The sequence below is a fragment of the Tinamus guttatus genome, unplaced genomic scaffold, assembly GCF_059628265.1.
Source record: "Tinamus guttatus ecotype Peru unplaced genomic scaffold, ASM5962826v1 Tinamus_guttatus_pri_ptg001318l, whole genome shotgun sequence".
In the NCBI taxonomy this organism is placed as follows: Eukaryota; Metazoa; Chordata; class Aves; order Tinamiformes; family Tinamidae; genus Tinamus; species Tinamus guttatus.
In genome coordinates this window covers 150085-166654 of record NW_028289852.1, presented here as the reverse complement: position 1 = coordinate 166654, position 16570 = coordinate 150085, and the positions used below count along the sequence as shown (strand labels likewise).

Below are 16570 nucleotides of genomic sequence, written 5' to 3'. Positions count from 1 at the left end.
CCTCCACGCTATCCTTCACCACCTTGGGAGTCACGGGGACCACAGGCAGCAGCACAGAAGTGACCTCAACCACATCACCTGTGACATGGTCCACCTCCCAAGCCACCACCTATGGAGGAACCACCAGTGCAGAAACCTCTGTGACCTCCAGCTCTCAGGCCAGCACCACTGCAGCTCCCAGCACCTCAACGGAGACCTCCACGCTATCCTTCACTACCTTGGGAGTCACGGGGACCTCCGGTGGCAGCACAGAAGTGACCTCAACCACATCACCTGTGACATGGTCCACCTCCCAAGCCACCACCTATGGAGGAACCACGAGTGCAGAGACCTCTGTGACCTCCAGCTCTCAGGCCAGCACCACTGCAGCTCCCAGCACCTCAACGGAGACCTCCACGTCATCCTTCAGCACCTTGGGAGTCACTGGGTCCACAGGAAGCAGCACAGAAGTGACCTCAACCACATCACCTGTGACATCGTCCACCTCCCAAGCCACCACCTATGGAGGAACCACCAATACAGAGACCTCTGTGTCCTCCAGCTCTCAGGCCAGCACCACTCCCACCCTCAGCGCCTCAACGGAGACCTCCACGTCATCCTTCAGCACCTTGGGAGTCACTGGGACCACAGGCAGGAGCACAGAAGTGACCTCAACCACATCACCTGTGACATGGTCCACCTCCCAAGCCACCACCTATGGAGGAACCACCAGTGCAGAGACCTCTGTGACCTCCAGCTCTCAGGCCAGCACCAGTCCCACCCTAAGCGCCTCAACGGAGACCTCCACATCATCCTTCACCACCTTGGGAGTCACTGGGACCACAGGCAGCAGCATAGAAGTGACCTCAACCACATCACCTGTGACATGGTCCACCTCCCAAGCCACCACCTATGGAGGAACCACCAGTGCAGAAACCTCTGTGACGTCCAGCTCTCAGGCCAGCACCACTGCAGCTCCCAGCACCTCAACGGAGACCTCCACGTCATCCTTCAGCACCTTGGGAGTCACTGGGACCACAGGAAGCAGCACAGAAGTGACCTCAAGCACATCACCTGTGACATGGTCCACCTCCCAAGCCACCACCTATGGAGGAACCACCAGTGCAGAGACCTCTGTGACCCCCAGCTCTCAGGCCAGCACAACAGCAGCTCCCAGCACCTCAACAGAGAGCTCCACGTCATTCTTCACCACCTTGGGAGTCACGGGGATCTCCGGTATCAGCACAGAAGTGACCTCAACCACATCACCTGTGACATCGTCCACCTCCCAAGCCACCACCTATGGAGGAACCACCAGTGCAGAGATCTCTGTGACCTCCAGCTCTCAGGTCAGCACCACTCCCACCCTCAGCGCCTCAACGGAGACCTCCACGTCATCCTTCAGCACCTTGGGAGTCACTGGGACCTCCGGCAGCAGCACAGAGGTGATCTTAACAACATCACCTGTGACATTGTCGACCTCCCAAGCCACCACCTATGGAGGAACCACCAGTGCAGAGACCTCTGTGACCTCCAGCTCTCAGGCCAGCACCACAGCAGCTCCCAGCACCTCAACGGAGACCTCCCCGTCATCCTTCAGCACCTTGGGAGTCACTGGGACCTCTGGCAGCAGCACAGAAGTGACCTCAACCACATCACCTGTGACATGGTCCACCTCCCAAGCCACCACCTATGGAGGAACCACCAGTGCAGAGACCTCTGTGACCTCCAGCTCTGAGGCCAGCACAACAGCAGCTCCCAGCACCTCAACGGAGACGTCCACGTCATCCTTCACCACCTTGGGAGTCACGGGGACCTCTGCTAGCAGCACAGAAGTGACCTCACCTACATCACCTATGACAACCTCCACATCACAAGCCACCACCTATGGAGGAACCACCAGTGCAGAGACCTCTGTGACCTCCAGCTCTCAGGCCAGCACCACTGCAGCTCCCAGCACCTCAACGGAGACCTCCACGCTATCCTTCACCACCTTGGGAGTCACGGGGACCACAGGCAGCAGCACAGAAGTGACCTCAACCACATCACCTGTGACATGGTCCACCTCCCAAGCCACCACCTATGGAGGAACCACCAGTGCAGAAACCTCTGTGACCTCCAGCTCTCAGGCCAGCACCACTGCAGCTCCCAGCACCTCAACGGAGACCTCCACGCTATCCTTCACTACCTTGGGAGTCACGGGGACCTCCAGTGGCAGCACAGAAGTGACCTCAACCACATCACCTGTGACATGGTCCACCTCCCAAGCCACCACCTATGGAGGAACCACCAGTGCAGAGACCTCTGTGACCTCCAGCTCTCAGGCCCGCACCACTACAGCTCCCAGCACCTCAACGGAGACCTCCACGTCATCCTTCACCACCTTGGGAGTCACTGGGACCTCTGGCAGCAGCACAGAAGTGACCTCAACCACATCACCTGTGACATGGTCCACCTCCCAAGCCACCACCTATGGAGGAACCACGAGTGCAGAGACCTCTGTGACCTCCAGCTCTGAGGCCAGCACCACTGCAGCTCCCAGCACCTCAACGGAGACCTCCACGTCATCCTTCAGCACCTTGGGAGTCACTGGGTCCACAGGAAGCAGCACAGAAGTGACCTCAACCACATCACCTGTGACATCGTCCACCTCCCAAGCCACCACCTATGGAGGAACCACCAATACAGAGACCTCTGTGTCCTCCAGCTCTCAGGCCAGCACCACTCCCACCCTCAGCGCCTCAACGGAGACGTCCACGTCATCCTTCACCACCTTGGGAGTCACTGGGACCACAGGCAGCAGCACAGAAGTGACCTCAACCACATCACCTGTGACATGGTCCACCTCCCAAGCCACCACCTATGGAGGAACCACCACTGCAGAGACCTCTGTGACCTCCAGCTCTCAGGCCAGCACCACTGCAGCTCCCAGCACCTCAACGGAGACCTCCACGTCATCCTTCAGCACCTTGGGAGTCACTGGGACCTCTCGCAGCAGCACAGAAGTGACCTCAACCACATCACCTGTGACATGGTCCACCTCCCAAGCCACCACCTATGGAGGAACCACCAGTGCAGAAACCTCTGTGACCTCCAGCTCTGAGGCCAGCACAACAGCAGCTCCCAGCACCTCAACGGAGACGTCCACGTCATCCTTCACCACCTTGGGAGTCACGGGGACCTCTGCTAGCAGCACAGAAGTGACCTCACCTACATCACCTATGACAACCTCCACATCACAAGCCACCACCTATGGAGGAACCACCAGTGCAGAGACCTCTGTGACCTCCAGCTCTCAGGCCAGCACTACTGCAGTTCCCAGCGCCTCAACGGAGACTTCCACGTCACCCTTCACCACCTTGGGAGTCACGGGGACGTCCGGTAGCAGCACAGAAGTGACCTCAACCACATCACCTGTGACATGGTCCACCTCCCAAGCCACCACCTATGGAGGAACCACCAATACAGAGACCTCTGTGTCCTCCAGCTCTCAGGCCAGCACCACTCCCACCCTCAGCGCCTCAACGGAGACGTCCACGTCATCCTTCACCACCTTGGGAGTCACGGGGACTTCTGCTAGCAGCACAGAAGTGACCTCACCTACATCACCTATGACAACCTCCACATCACAAGCCACCACCTATGGAGGAACCACCAGTGCAGAAACCTCTGTGACATCCAGCTCTCAGGCCAGCACCACTGCAGCTCCCAGCACCTCAACGGAGACCTCCACGCTATCCTTCACTACCTTGGGAGTCACGGGGACCTCCGGTGGCAGCACAGAAGTGACCTCAACCACATCACCTGTGACATGGTCCACCTCCCAAGCCACCACCTATGGAGGAACCACCAGTGCAGAGACCTCTGTGACCTCCAGCTCTCAGGCCAGCACCACTACAGCTTCCAGCACCTCAACGGAGACCTCCACGTCATCCTTCAGCACCTTGGGAGTCACTGGGACCTCTGGCAGCAGCACAGAAGTGACCTCAACCACATCACCTGTGACATCGTCCACCTCCCAAGCCACCACCTATGGAGGAACCACCAGTGCAGAGACCTCTGCGACCTCCAGCTCTCAGGCCAGCACCACTGCAGCCCCCAGCACCTCAACGGAGACCTCCACATCATCCTTCACCACCTTGGGAGTCACTGGGACCTCTGGCAGCAGCACAGAAGTGACCTCAACCACATCACCTGTGACATGGTCCACCTCCCAAGCCACCACCTATGGAGGAACCACCAGTGCAGAGACCTCTGTGACCTCCAGCTCTCAGGCCAGCACCACTCCCACCCTCAGCACCTCAATGGAGACCTCCACGCTATCCTTCACCACCTTGGGAGTCACGGGGACCACAGGCAGCAGCACAGAAGTGACCTCAACCACATCACCTGTGACATGGTCCACCTCCCAAGCCACCACCTATGGAGGAACCACCAGTGCAGAGAACTCTGTGACCTCCAGCTCTCAGGCCAGCACCACTGCAGCTCCCAGCACCTCAACGGAGACCTCCACGTCATCGTTCACCACCTTGGGAGTCACCGGGACCTCCGGTAGCAGCACAGAAGTGACCTCAACCACATCACCTGTGACATGGTCCACCTCCCAAGACACCACCTATGGAGGAACCACCAGTGCAGAGACCACTGTGACCCCCAGCTCTGAGGCAAAGACCGCAGGAGCTCCCAGCACCTCAACGGAGACCACCATGTCATCCTTCAGCACCTTGGGAGTCACTGGGACCACAGGCAGCAGCACAGAAGTGACCTCAACCACATCACCTGTGACATGGTCCACCTCCCAAGCCACCACCTATGGAGGAACCACGAGTGCAGAGACCTCTGTGATGCCCAGCTCTCAGGCCAGCACAACAGCAGGTCCCAGCACCTCAACGGAGACCTCCACGTCATCCTTCACCACCTTGGGAGTCACGGGAACCACAGGCAGCAGCACAGAAGTGACCTCAGCCTCCTCACCTGATTTCTTCTCCACGTCCAGGGCCACCACTTATGCCAGGGCCAGTACTGTAGACACCTCTTCGTCTCCCAACTCCATCTCCACCTCCATTTCCAGCAGCACTCCTTTCTATAGCACTCCCCAAGTGTCTTCCATCACTTTAGGCACCCCTGAAGTGACTTCCGATGTAGCCTCTAGCACTGCTCATACCTCCATTGCAGTCTCCTCTACTGTAGGATCTGCCTACTCGTCATCCACTGCAGGTCCTTCTACAGTTGATACCTACACCACTCCAAGGATTTCCACCACATCAACTACCAGGGAAGTCACTTCTACGGCCGTTGTTCCTGCAGGTAAGGCCTCATCCATCCTTGTTTCTCTGCTCCCACAACTCCATTGTTTTTGAGTAGGGTCCTCCTGAGCATCCTCATCACCTGCTGACCCCTGACTTGCTTCTTTTCAGTTGACTGCAAGAATGGAGGCACCTATTACAACAACGAGTGCATCTGCACCTCCATGTTCTATGGCCCTGTGTGCGAGTACTCCGTTGATTCCATTGACACCAGCCTCTGTAAGTCTCCACTGTCCCCTCTCCCACCATCCTCGGGTCTCCAGAGGCACAGACCTCCATGCTGACCCCTCACCCTCCCGGGCTCTTTAGCTTACACAGAGACGATTGTGTTGGAGGTGGAACTGGTGGTGACCGTCACCAACTTCAACTACACGGCGGAAATGAATGATACCCACTCCACGGCCTACCAAGACTTTGACAACCACTTCCGCACAGAGGTGAGGCTGGGGTAGAAGCAACTCAACCATCTCCCATGGTGGGGTTGGCCTGGAAGCTAACCCAGTCTCCCCTCAATTTTGTAGATAAAGAAGATCTATGGGTACATCCCTGGTTATGAGGGTGTGAGGATCATCAGCCTCAGGTAAGGGCTGGAGGCTTTCTGGGATATAGGGAGGCCGGGCCTCTTTGCTCAAACCCAATCCCTTCCTTCAGGCCTGGCAGTATTGTGGTGGAACACGAGATCTTCTTCACTGCCCTGGCAAGTGACAACACGACAGAGGACTACCAGGGGCTGACGGAGGAGCTGGTGCAGAGGCTGCAGGACACGGAGGCCAGCCAGGGTTCCTGCCAGAACAACCAGTGTGAGTGTCCCTGCATGTCCCTTCTGGACGCCTGAGTCCATTCCTGGATGTGGCCTCCCTGGTTTGGCCTGGAGATGCCCCAGGGTGTAACGAGACCCTCAAGAAGGTCCCTGACTCCTTCTCTCCCCCTCTGCAGCCATCCTCTGCCTCACCGTTTCTTCCGACCCCGTCCTCAAGAATGTGACGGAGACATCTTCCCTGGAAGGTGAGTGAGGGCCTGGAGGTCTTTGGGGACACTGTTGTCCCTCCTTGGAGTCCTTCCATCTGTCTCCATACGCCACTCATCCCAAACGCATACTACCAACCCCATAACCCCCAAACCCCCTACACAAATCTGAAGTCTCCTGCCTGTCCACGCTACCACCAGTCCCCTTTGCAACCCACCACTTCCCTGCCCGAACTCCACTAGCCTTAGGAGGCCCCCGACTTCTCTAACCCGTTCGTTCCCCCCACAGATATCTGTTGGCTGCGAGCGCCCGCCAACTACCGGGACTTCTACTACCCGCTGTCTGTAGACGGTTTGCTCTACTGCGTCACCGCCTGCACGCCCAACACGCCTGACACCATGGACTGCCACTACGGCCAGTGCCGCGTCACCCTCACTGGTCCCCAGTGCTTGTGAGTGTCCTGGTGCCAGCAGTGCCTGGGGCACCAGGGTGGGTGAGGGACTGGTGGAGTCCCTCACCAATCCCAGGGATGGGTCAAGGGGTGGCCCAGGCTTAACCCACCTCTTCTCCCTGCCCCACAGCTGCCAGGATGACCCCACGTACTGGTACATGGGCACCAACTGCTCCCAGCGTGTCAACAAGCTGGCCACCGGGCTGGGGCTGGTGGCCACGGTCCTGCTCATTGTCTGCATCGTGCTTACCGTGCTGCTGATCAGGGCCCGCCGGAGGAAGTACCAAGTCAGGTAAGAAGAGCCCAGGTGCCAGGGTTCGCTGAGGATGGGGAGACTCATGGCCTCTGCTGTCCTCAGGCTTGGGTCTTTAAGGGGAGCGTGTCCAGGTGTGGACACCTGGGCTCCACAACGGTTTGGGCAATGGTCATCATCTTTCTGCTGGGTCTTGGCCCTCTGAGATACCCTCTTAATGCCTCCCACAGTGAAGCTCGCTCTGAGATTGGAAGCAGCTGGTACGAGGATGAGGGCATCACCTGGAACTCTCCTGATGGCTTCATCTACCAAAACCAAGGAGCCTCTGACTTTGGAGGTGAGATCCAGCCCCAGCAGGGCAGCTTTACCTTGGGCCTTGGTGAACAGATCAGCTCAGCATATCCCTTTCAGTTGGGACAAAGCCAGGGCTGAATCCTGGCCTAAACTTGTTTCAGGCTGCTACAGGGCAGTGGCTGGGACATGTCCCAGCGATAACACATAGCACAGGACGTCCCTCCCGTGAGCCCGGGTCATTCGCCTAAACCCGGTACATTCTGTCCTCTCCCCACAGGAGGTGACACCCTTCGTAGCTTCCAGCCCTCACTGGATCTGGTGGATACCTCCGCCCCGGTAGGTGACCCTTGGGACTGTCCCTTTCCTCACCGGAGGACTCCAGGGAGCAGACTCCCTGGACAGCGAGGCTACATGTGCCCCCTTCTCACCCAGCTTATGCCCCTCTTCTCGCCTTCCTCCGCAGGTGCACATTGAGAGACCGAAGCTCGTGACCAGGTTGTGATCTTGCCCCGGGACGTCGGTCCCACTTGGAGCCACAAACCTGCACGTGAGGAAGGTCAAGGGGCTGGGGAAAAAAGAAGAAAATAAAGTCTGGAGAGGTCTTCTGCAAGAAAGACCCTCGCATGGACCGTGGTAACCCCCAGAACGGGTTCCTCCCGCTGGTCCTGGCCCCTCCAAGCGGAAGGGAGGGACAGATCCTTCTCCATTGCCAGAAGTCTGGGAATCCCTTGGGGAGACTTCAATCCCCCGTGGTGACACGGATCCATCCACGGAGGCTGGATCCCCCAGCCAAGGAAGGAGGCATGGATCCTGCTGACTGGTGTCTTGGCGCGCGGGACGTGCCGAGAGCCAGGAGGACGCATGGGTGTGGGACGGGTATTTCCCTCTTATTTATTATTTATTTGGGTGGAGAACACCCAGGTTCGGCCGCGTGCTGCCGTACTCTGCTTTCCCCGTTCATGAGAACGGTTTACAGGGGCAATAAAACTACTCAGCATTGTTGCCTCCACGCCTTGTTTTTGCTACCGAGGCGATAAGCGTGGAGGACAGCCATGGGTCAAGGCCAACGGAGAAGCAATAAAAAAAGGAAGCCAAAGCAGCAGAGCTCTTTGGAGCAGGATGAGGCCTCATAGCATGGGGGGAGGGAAGCACTTTAAGTAGGGGATGGACTGGATGAGCCGTAGGGAGGTCTTGGAAAGGACCATGAGACCGCCGGGGGAGATTGTATCCCCTGGGCTCTGCTATCAATCCATCTCCTTTTCACCTGTGTATTGTGCAATAAAACTATTATTATTGCTCTTGTAATTGTTGTTTGTTTTTTATGACTTTGTTTTCATATTGTCGCCCAGGGAAATGCTTTCTTGGAAATTTATCATGAGGAGATAGCTCGCTTTGGCATGATTTTCCTTTCCAAGGAAACCCTCCACGTGTCTGGTCAAGACAGAAGTGCCCCTGACTGTTCTCCCAATGCAAAGTTCACCAGATGATAGGACAGCTAATCTGGGACCAGATCCCTGCCCAGAGCAGCCCCATCCAGGCTCCGCATCTCTCATTTTAGGGAGGTCCCGCAGGGACCCTGGATGAAATCACAGCCCTAGGGCACAGCTGGGATGTAATGAGGAATGCTGGGGAGGAAAATCACACTCTGAGGAGTGTGTTGCACCTAGGACACACCAGGATGCACTGGGGAACACCAGAAAGTAGTGGGACACTCTGGAGAACACATTGCACTCAGGACAATCTGGAAGGCACTGGAAAGTACCAGGACACACTGGGGATGTGCCCAGGATGTGCCAAGATGCACTGGGAAGCTCGTGACACACAGGAGGCACTGGGATACACTAGGAGATACTGGGACTTGCTGGGACACGTTGCACCCATGAGGCACTGGGAAGTACTGGGAAGCACGTGGCTCCCAGGATATGCTGGATGCATTGGGGAGCACTGGGATACTGTGGGGAGCACTTTGCACCCAGGACACAGCGGGAGGAACTGGGAAGCACCGTGACACCCGCTGCAGCTGGGAAACACCAGGAATGCCCTTGGAAGCACCGGGAAGCACAGGCTGAGTCTCCAGCACCGTGGAGAGCGTCCCGGTCGTTCCAGCTCCACAGGGAGCTCCGGGCACCGGGGTGGGGTAGGGGGGACACCCACAGGGTGGCACCCATGGAAGGGTCCACCCACAGGGAACCGGGAGCAGGAAAAGCATGGAGATGGGAGCTCCTGGTGTCCAGGGATAGCACCCGCAGGGGCTTGGGGAGGGCACCCACAAGGGACCGGGGTGGGGACACCACGGGGAAGGGCACCCATGAGGGACCGGAGAGTCAAGAGGTCCTGGAATGGGCACACGTGGGGAACCAATAACCCAGGTATGAGGGAGGTTCCCGAAGGGAGCACTCATGGGGGGCCGAAGATGGAGCGCCCTGGAGGGGGCACCTATGGGTGACCTGGGACCCGGGTATGGGAGATAGAAAGGAAGGGCACCCATAGGGGATTGGGAGTGGAGTTGGACTTGCGGGGGCACCCATGGGAGACCGGGGGTGAAATCCATGTGTATCTGGGATGGGGAAATTACCGGGTTAGGGGTCCTCAGCACTGAGGAGGACCCTGGGGAGGGCACCCACAGGCGTCAGCAGGCAGAGGACACCGGGAATGGTCCCTGTGGGAACCCAGGGATAGGGAGCCCGGGGGTGACCCCCAGGGACAGGGTCCTGGGAATGGCCCTCCTTGGGAACGGTTTTCAGAGGTGCCCAGGGACAAAGGTCCCCAGAGGCAGCACTCGGGAATGGAGGCCCTCTGGGATATCAGGAAATGGAGGGTGACGGAATCAGAGAGCCCCAGGGGTGACACCTGCAGATGTCCCAGGAGAGAGGACACAGAGGACCCCAGGGTCAGAGAAACCCCTAGGGATGGCACCCATGGGTGCCCAGAAACAGACCTCAGGGCTGGGGCCCTTTTTTATTCCTGGGCAGGCAATGAGGACAAACGGAGGAGAGTCCGTCACTGCATCGCCCCAGCCCAACCTAGTGATGGTGATTCAGCCCAAAACAGGCCGAAACTCTCCCCGGAAAGGGGGCAGATTTGGGGGAACAACACCCCAAGGTGGAGCACGGGTTGTGACGGAGGCAGGACCATCCCATACTTTCCCTAATCTTATCAGGCGCTGAGAAATGCAGCTCCCTCCCTCTTATTTCGGCGATAGGAGCTGGAGCCCGGGCGGCCTCCCAGAGGCGTCCGGTCCCTTCACACCCTTTCTATTTTGGTCATCGATAAAAGTCACTCGGCCCTTGTTTGCTCAACGCTGTTGAAGACCTTGGTGGCCAGCGCACCGCAGGACGCAGTCGCAGGCGCCCGCTCGGTCCTTGCGCTGCTCCGTGCTCCAGGCTCTGCCAGTGGATGAAGATGAAGCTGGGCTGCTGTTTCTTCATCATCCTCTGCTTCGTCCCCTTGGGGGCTGCTGCAGGTGAGTGAGGTCTCCATCCTGTGGGCACAGAGACTTAGGCTTGCCTTTCCCTTCCTGCTTTCTCCATACGACCTGGAGGGATTTTAGTCCTTTCTGAGCTTCCCCAAACTCTTGCCCTCCTGACTTCCCCTGAGGACCAAATCTGGGCCAGCACCAGGGTTAATCCCAGCCCAGGGTGCCCATGACGGGTTTCGTGCTCCTTTTCCCACCTCATATGCATCCCCTCTGCTCTCTCCTGCCTCCATGTCTGCTCCTCTTTCTCTGGAAAAGTTTGGGCAGAGGATTTGTGCCTTGGGCATGTCCCTAGGGCCAGCTCTTGGAGAGGACACCTGCAGTGGGGCCTCCATCTCCCTCTGCCCCAGACTCCTAGGCCCCTTCTGAGCCCTATGAATGGAAGGTGATGGGTTGCGATAAGATTGGTGGGCTGAGGGTTGAGCTGACTTTACTGCGGAGCCTCCACTCGGGTGAGGATCCACTTCTCGCTCTGAGCATGGGCCCCACTCTCCTCCAGCCTCCTGCGAGAACGGCGGCACGGCCGTGGGCGAAGGCTGCGCTTGCCCCCCTGGCTTCAACGGCACCCGCTGCGAAAGGGGGGACTCCTCCAAGGCCTGCCAGAATGGCGGCACCGCCGTGGGGACCAAGTGCTACTGCCCGCCGGGGTTCAAGGGCACCTTGTGCCAAGTCCCCGATGAAGCCAGCGCCTGCCGGAACGGCGCCACGGCCTTTGGCACGGAGTGCGTGTGCCCGCCGGGCTACTGGGGACCGACCTGTCAGTACAAGGAGCAGCCCAGCTCATGTCTCAACGGCGGCACGCTCCTGGAGACGGGGTGCCGCTGCCCCACGGCTTTCTGGGGACCCCGGTGTGAGTGCGAATACCCAGAGACCCCCCCAGCACCCACTGAGAACGTCACCACCCATGAAAATGTCTCCACCTCCATGAGCAGCACAACTCTCCATCCAACCCTCAATGCGTCTGAGATGAACAGCACCGTGACCACTACCAGGGCCACCACGGAAAGAAGTCCGGCCAACACCACGGAGCAGGTCACAATGTCCCCAATGAACATCTCTACTAGTGCGACAACAGCTTGGCTCAACAGGACCGGTGAGGCCACCACGACACCTGGAAACACCAACACGACATGCTCTGGAAACTGCACGTCTCTGGGTGGCACCCACAATGGCACGGCAGAAGTGACCCAGCACCCTCCGAATGACACGTTTCCCACCACAACGAGTCCCATCTCTGAGTCCAACCACACAACGGGGGTGACCCAGCACCCTCTGAATGACACGTTTCCCACCACAATGACGAGTCCCGTCTCTGAGTCCAACCACACAATGGGGGTGACCCAGCACCCCCTGAACAACACGTTCCCCACCACGATGACGAGTCCTGTCTCCGAGTCCAACCACACAACGGGGGTGACCCAGCACCCTCCAAATGACACGTTCTCCACCACGATGACGAGTCCCGTCTCTGAGTCCAACCACACAACAGGGGTGACCCAGCACCCTCCAAATGACACGTTCTCCACCACGATGACGAGTCCCGTCTCTGAGTCCAACCACACAATGGGGGTGACCCAGCACCCTCCGAATGACACGTTCCCCACCACGATGACAAGTCCCATCTCTGAGTCCAACCACACAACAGGGGTGACCCAGCACCCCTTGAATGACACGCTCTCCACCACTACGGCGAGACCCGTATCTGACTCCAGCACCACAGTAAATGCATCTCTGGCCACTCTGAAGGTGCCCACCTCATCCCCCAACATCACGACGGTGCCTGTCTCGCTCAGCAGCACAACCAGCCCGTCCCTCAGCAACTTCTGCCATTACTTCCTGCACTGGTATCTGAACGGGTCCAGCCCCGAATCAGGTGGGTCCCTGGAATGGTTGTTGGGATGGTCTCTCCTTTCCAAGGCTGGGGTGGACTTAAGATCTCCTGATGGGGGGTGGGAGTTGGAATGAGGTCTCCTTTCCAAGGCTGGGAGGGACATTGGATCTCCTGATCTGGGATGGCTGTAGGGATGGGGTCTCTTTTCCAAGGCTGGGATGGGCATGATGCTTCTTAAGTTAGGATATAAAGGGGATAGCAGGAGCAAAGCAAGGACATGGGACACCTGGGTCTTCTGCCCTGCGCAGAGTGGGTTGGATCAGAGACACCCAGTTGCGCTCCTGGCCCTCAGAGCCCTCTTTGTCACATCTCTTGCAGTTGTCTGCCACAACGGTGGTGTTGCCAACGTAACGGAGTGCCTCTGCCCGCCCGGCTTCTCCGGCTCCTCTTGCGAGACCGTGGATGACGCTGACCAGTGCCACAACGGCAGCACGGCTGTGGGCAATAGGTGCATCTGCCCGCCAGGACTGTCTGGGCCTCGCTGTGACACCTATGACAATGACACAGCCTGCCAGAACGGAGCCACGGCTGTGGGCACCGAGTGCTATTGCCCCAGTGGGTACTACGGGCCCCGGTGCGAGTTCTACAACGCAAGCACTACCACCGTCCCAACCACCCACCCCAATATCACCAGACCTAAGTCCACCCCCAAGGCGCCCATTGCCACCGTCCAGAGCACCACCTCAACCAGGAGCACCACCAGAACAACCCCCAAGCCAACTACTAAGAGCACAACTACTGCGAAGAGCACCAAGACCACCACTACCCCGGTCCCTACAACCACAGGTTGGTGAGGGTGCCCAGGCTGGGTGTGAATCCTTCTGGCATGGATGCTTCACTCGCAAGTCCCACATTTCTCTGCCTGGGAGAGGGTGGTCAGGCATTGATTTTTACCTTATCCCTGCCCTACATCCACCCCCAAAATGGGGGGCTGCAGTGATGGATCTGGGATGCAGTGATGGATGAGGATCTGGGAGGGGATCTGAGGGGCCAGATGCCACAGGGCTGGGAAGGGAATTGGGTGCAGATCTACTAATTCTTCCGCCTGTCTTCCTGCAGATCCCTGCCAAAACCACGGGGTCTGGACAGCAACAGGTTGTAGCTGCCAAGCGTACTTAGAGGGAGACTACTGCCAGTTTTCATCACCAACCATCGACATCACACCAGGTAAGTGATGTCCCTCGGGTAAGTGATGTCCCTCTGTCCCCTTCTGAGGTCCCCAGGATGGAGATACCTTCCTGGGAGGCCTTGGGCCACCACGATCCGCGGTCACATGAACATCCTTCCTCCCTCTGAAGAGGTGGGCTCCTTCGTGGGGATGACGGCGCGGGTCACCAACCGTCTCTTCTCCGAGGCTATGGGCGACTCCTCATCCACAGCCTATCGTGGCTTCGCTGACGAGTTTGAACGGACGGTGAGTCCCTCCCAGCACTGCCCCATGGCAGATGGGGAGATATCCACCTCATAGGGTAATTCTGCATGGCAGCCCCCAGGCTGGGAGGACCTCACAGGTCACACCTCTTCCCCTTGTCTCCCCAGATGGACCGGATCTACCAGAACGTCTCTGGATACCACAGTACCAAGATCTTGAACCTCAAGTGAGTGCACCCCCTGTCCCACGGCTGTCCCCACCTTGCTTCGTGTGGCCCCAGCAGAAGGGCCATGCGAGGAGCTGCACACGCCATCAGGACGCTTTCACTCCCCGTAGAAACGGCAGCGTCGTAGTGAACTACAGGGTCCTGCTGCACCCACCACCCGAAGTCAACTACATCCTCGAACGCAAGTCCCAGGAGCTGCTGGAGACGCTGAAGGCTGTGGCCCAGCCCCAGAACTGCAGCCACACAGCAAGTAGGGGCCTGGGCAGGGCTGAGCGGGTCCTGGAGTGGGTAGCGAGGAGGGCAGCAATCGTAATAGCAGTAGTTCTGCAATTAGGGTCCGATCTTCTCCCTACCCCTCTCTTTGTCACTGCACGGTGATGGTCTCCAGTGACGTCTTGCTCTTTCCACTTCCAGAAGAGCTCTGTTTCAGCCCTTCTTCGTCTAAAGTCACCCTTGTCGAGAAGCCGAAGGTCAACTATACGGGTAAGCGTGGGGCAGCCCACAGGCTCCATAGGGAGCGCGGGTGACGCAGGACTGGGACACCTTGTAACGTGGTCTCTCCTCTCCAGAGATTTGCAGAAAGCGCGTGCCAGTCAAATTCAGACCATTTTACCACCCCTACATGATCGGGAAAAGTGTCTTCTGCGTCACCAACTGCACCCTCAACGTCCCCGGCAGCATCGGCTGCAACGGCGGGAACTGCCGGGTGACTCAGGACGGACCTCGCTGCTTGTGGGTGGCTCCAGCCCTTGCCTTGGCCTTGGCCAAAACCTAAACCTCACTCAACCCTAATCTCACTTATCCTTAATTTTAACCTTTATCCAACCCCAGCTCCACTCTGATACTGATCTTATCCCTGATCTTGGTCCTAGCCCTAACTCCAACCTAAACTTCACCCTTATCCAGATCTTTATCCCTGCTCAAACTTCCTCCTAATAGTGATGTGGTTCCAGGCCAAGCCCTGATGCTAATCCTCATCTTAACACTGTTCCTAAACCTAACTTTAACCCTAACCTAGTCTCAGTCACAGGGCTAACCTCTTAGCCCCAATCTGGCCCTTAATCCCACCCGAACCCCGACCTCAGCCCTAACCCCAAACCTGCCTTTAACACATGGATGTGGGACCAGGACTCCTGGGTTCTCCACCAGCTCCGAGAAGGTCCCAGGGACCACAGTGGGTCTCCTAGGGAATCCTGACCCACAATCCCAGGCCAAATCCTGGGGATCAGGGTCAGAGTCCCCTTCCCACACTACGTCTCTCCCACAGCTGCCCAGGTGTGCCCTGGTACCTGACATCGGGTGACCGCTGCGAGACCCACATCAGCAAACTGGGGCTGGGGCTGGGCGTGGGGCTGGGCCTGGGCCTCCCCCTCCTCCTCCTGCTCGTCCTCTGCCTTGTCCTCTCCACCTGCCTGGCCCGAGGGAATTCAAAACTCGGCAAGGACAGGTAAAGGGCTTGAGGGAGGGCAGGGGACATTCCTGGGGGCGGGGAGGGCACGTGGACCCCCAGGGACCAAAACTGGAGCATGATAATGAGCCAAAATGACCTCAAAATGCTCTTTGGCCAAAACCTGAGGGCAGCAGCTTGCCCCATGAGGGAGGGTTAACATCAGCCCCACTGCTGGGATGCCGGAGCCTGCGAGCTCCCCTCTCCGATCTGCCCCCCAAGGCGTCTCACTGATGTTTGCTTTGCAGTGAGAGCAGTGAGGGGAGCAGCTGGCTGGGCAACAGGAGCAAGTCCCACGCCACCGGCATCTACCACGTAAACGGCAGGGGCTCGGCGCCTTGGAGAGGTGAGAGCCCAGGGCAGCGCCGCGTCCCCACGGCGGAGCGTTCAAGGGGAAACATGCGGCCATGGGGGAGAAACCTTGGCCCCATGCAGGGCCACCTCAGCCCATGGTGGGTCCTCACTTGTCGTTCCTCTCTCCTCCCCAGCCTCCAACAGCCCCAGCGCTTACAAGCCCAATGAGGAGGTCGCGTCCTTCTCCGTGCCGGTAGGTACCCGGACAGCGCTGGTGGCCTGGGCTGTCCTGCGCGATGCCTCCAACCTCTCCATCTCACAGCGCTTTCCTCCTCCTTCTTGCAGATGCAGCCGCCGGCAGAAGCTGCCGATTCTCTGTGACGCCCTGCGGACCGGGAAGCGGGGATTCAAAACTCAACATCCCCTCGAGACGGGGCTGGGCAACGGGAAAACCCTGGGGGGCCACCGGGCCCCACACAGGGGGGCATGATGAGGGCGGAGGGACAGCGTGGAGAGGTCCAAGCACAAGGATTCGACTCCCCTCTTGGTCTACAAGAGCCCGTGCTGGGGGGCTACAGCAGGGCCGGGTCCGTGCACGGCGCAGGAGAAGCCACA

General features: G+C 58.5%; 2 protein-coding genes across 2 annotated transcripts; both read left to right on the top strand.

The window, feature by feature from the left end:
- Positions 1 to 5154: 5154 nt before the first annotated feature.
- Positions 5155 to 7785, top strand: LOC148590477 (mucin-3A-like; the record flags this gene model as incomplete). The annotated part of the gene is made up of 11 exons (XM_088539005.1): positions 5155 to 5286; positions 5397 to 5504; positions 5595 to 5722; positions 5807 to 5865; positions 5937 to 6085; positions 6222 to 6290; positions 6541 to 6703; positions 6834 to 6995; positions 7187 to 7293; positions 7528 to 7586; positions 7714 to 7785. Coding segments are annotated over 11 exons (1175 nt in total), but the record flags the coding sequence as incomplete, so codon positions are not given.
- Positions 7786 to 10646: 2861 nt separating this feature from the next.
- Positions 10647 to 16336, top strand: LOC148590476 (uncharacterized). Its single transcript, XM_088539004.1, has 14 exons — positions 10647 to 10713; positions 11225 to 12086; positions 12438 to 12598; positions 12935 to 13402; positions 13676 to 13783; positions 13915 to 14030; positions 14156 to 14214; positions 14325 to 14464; positions 14629 to 14697; positions 14784 to 14946; positions 15482 to 15661; positions 15910 to 16007; positions 16150 to 16208; positions 16301 to 16336. The coding sequence occupies exons 1-14, from the start codon at positions 10647 to 10649 to the stop codon at positions 16334 to 16336; spliced, it is 2586 nt and encodes an 861-aa protein (XP_088395130.1).
- The last annotated feature ends 234 nt before the right edge of the window (positions 16337 to 16570 follow it).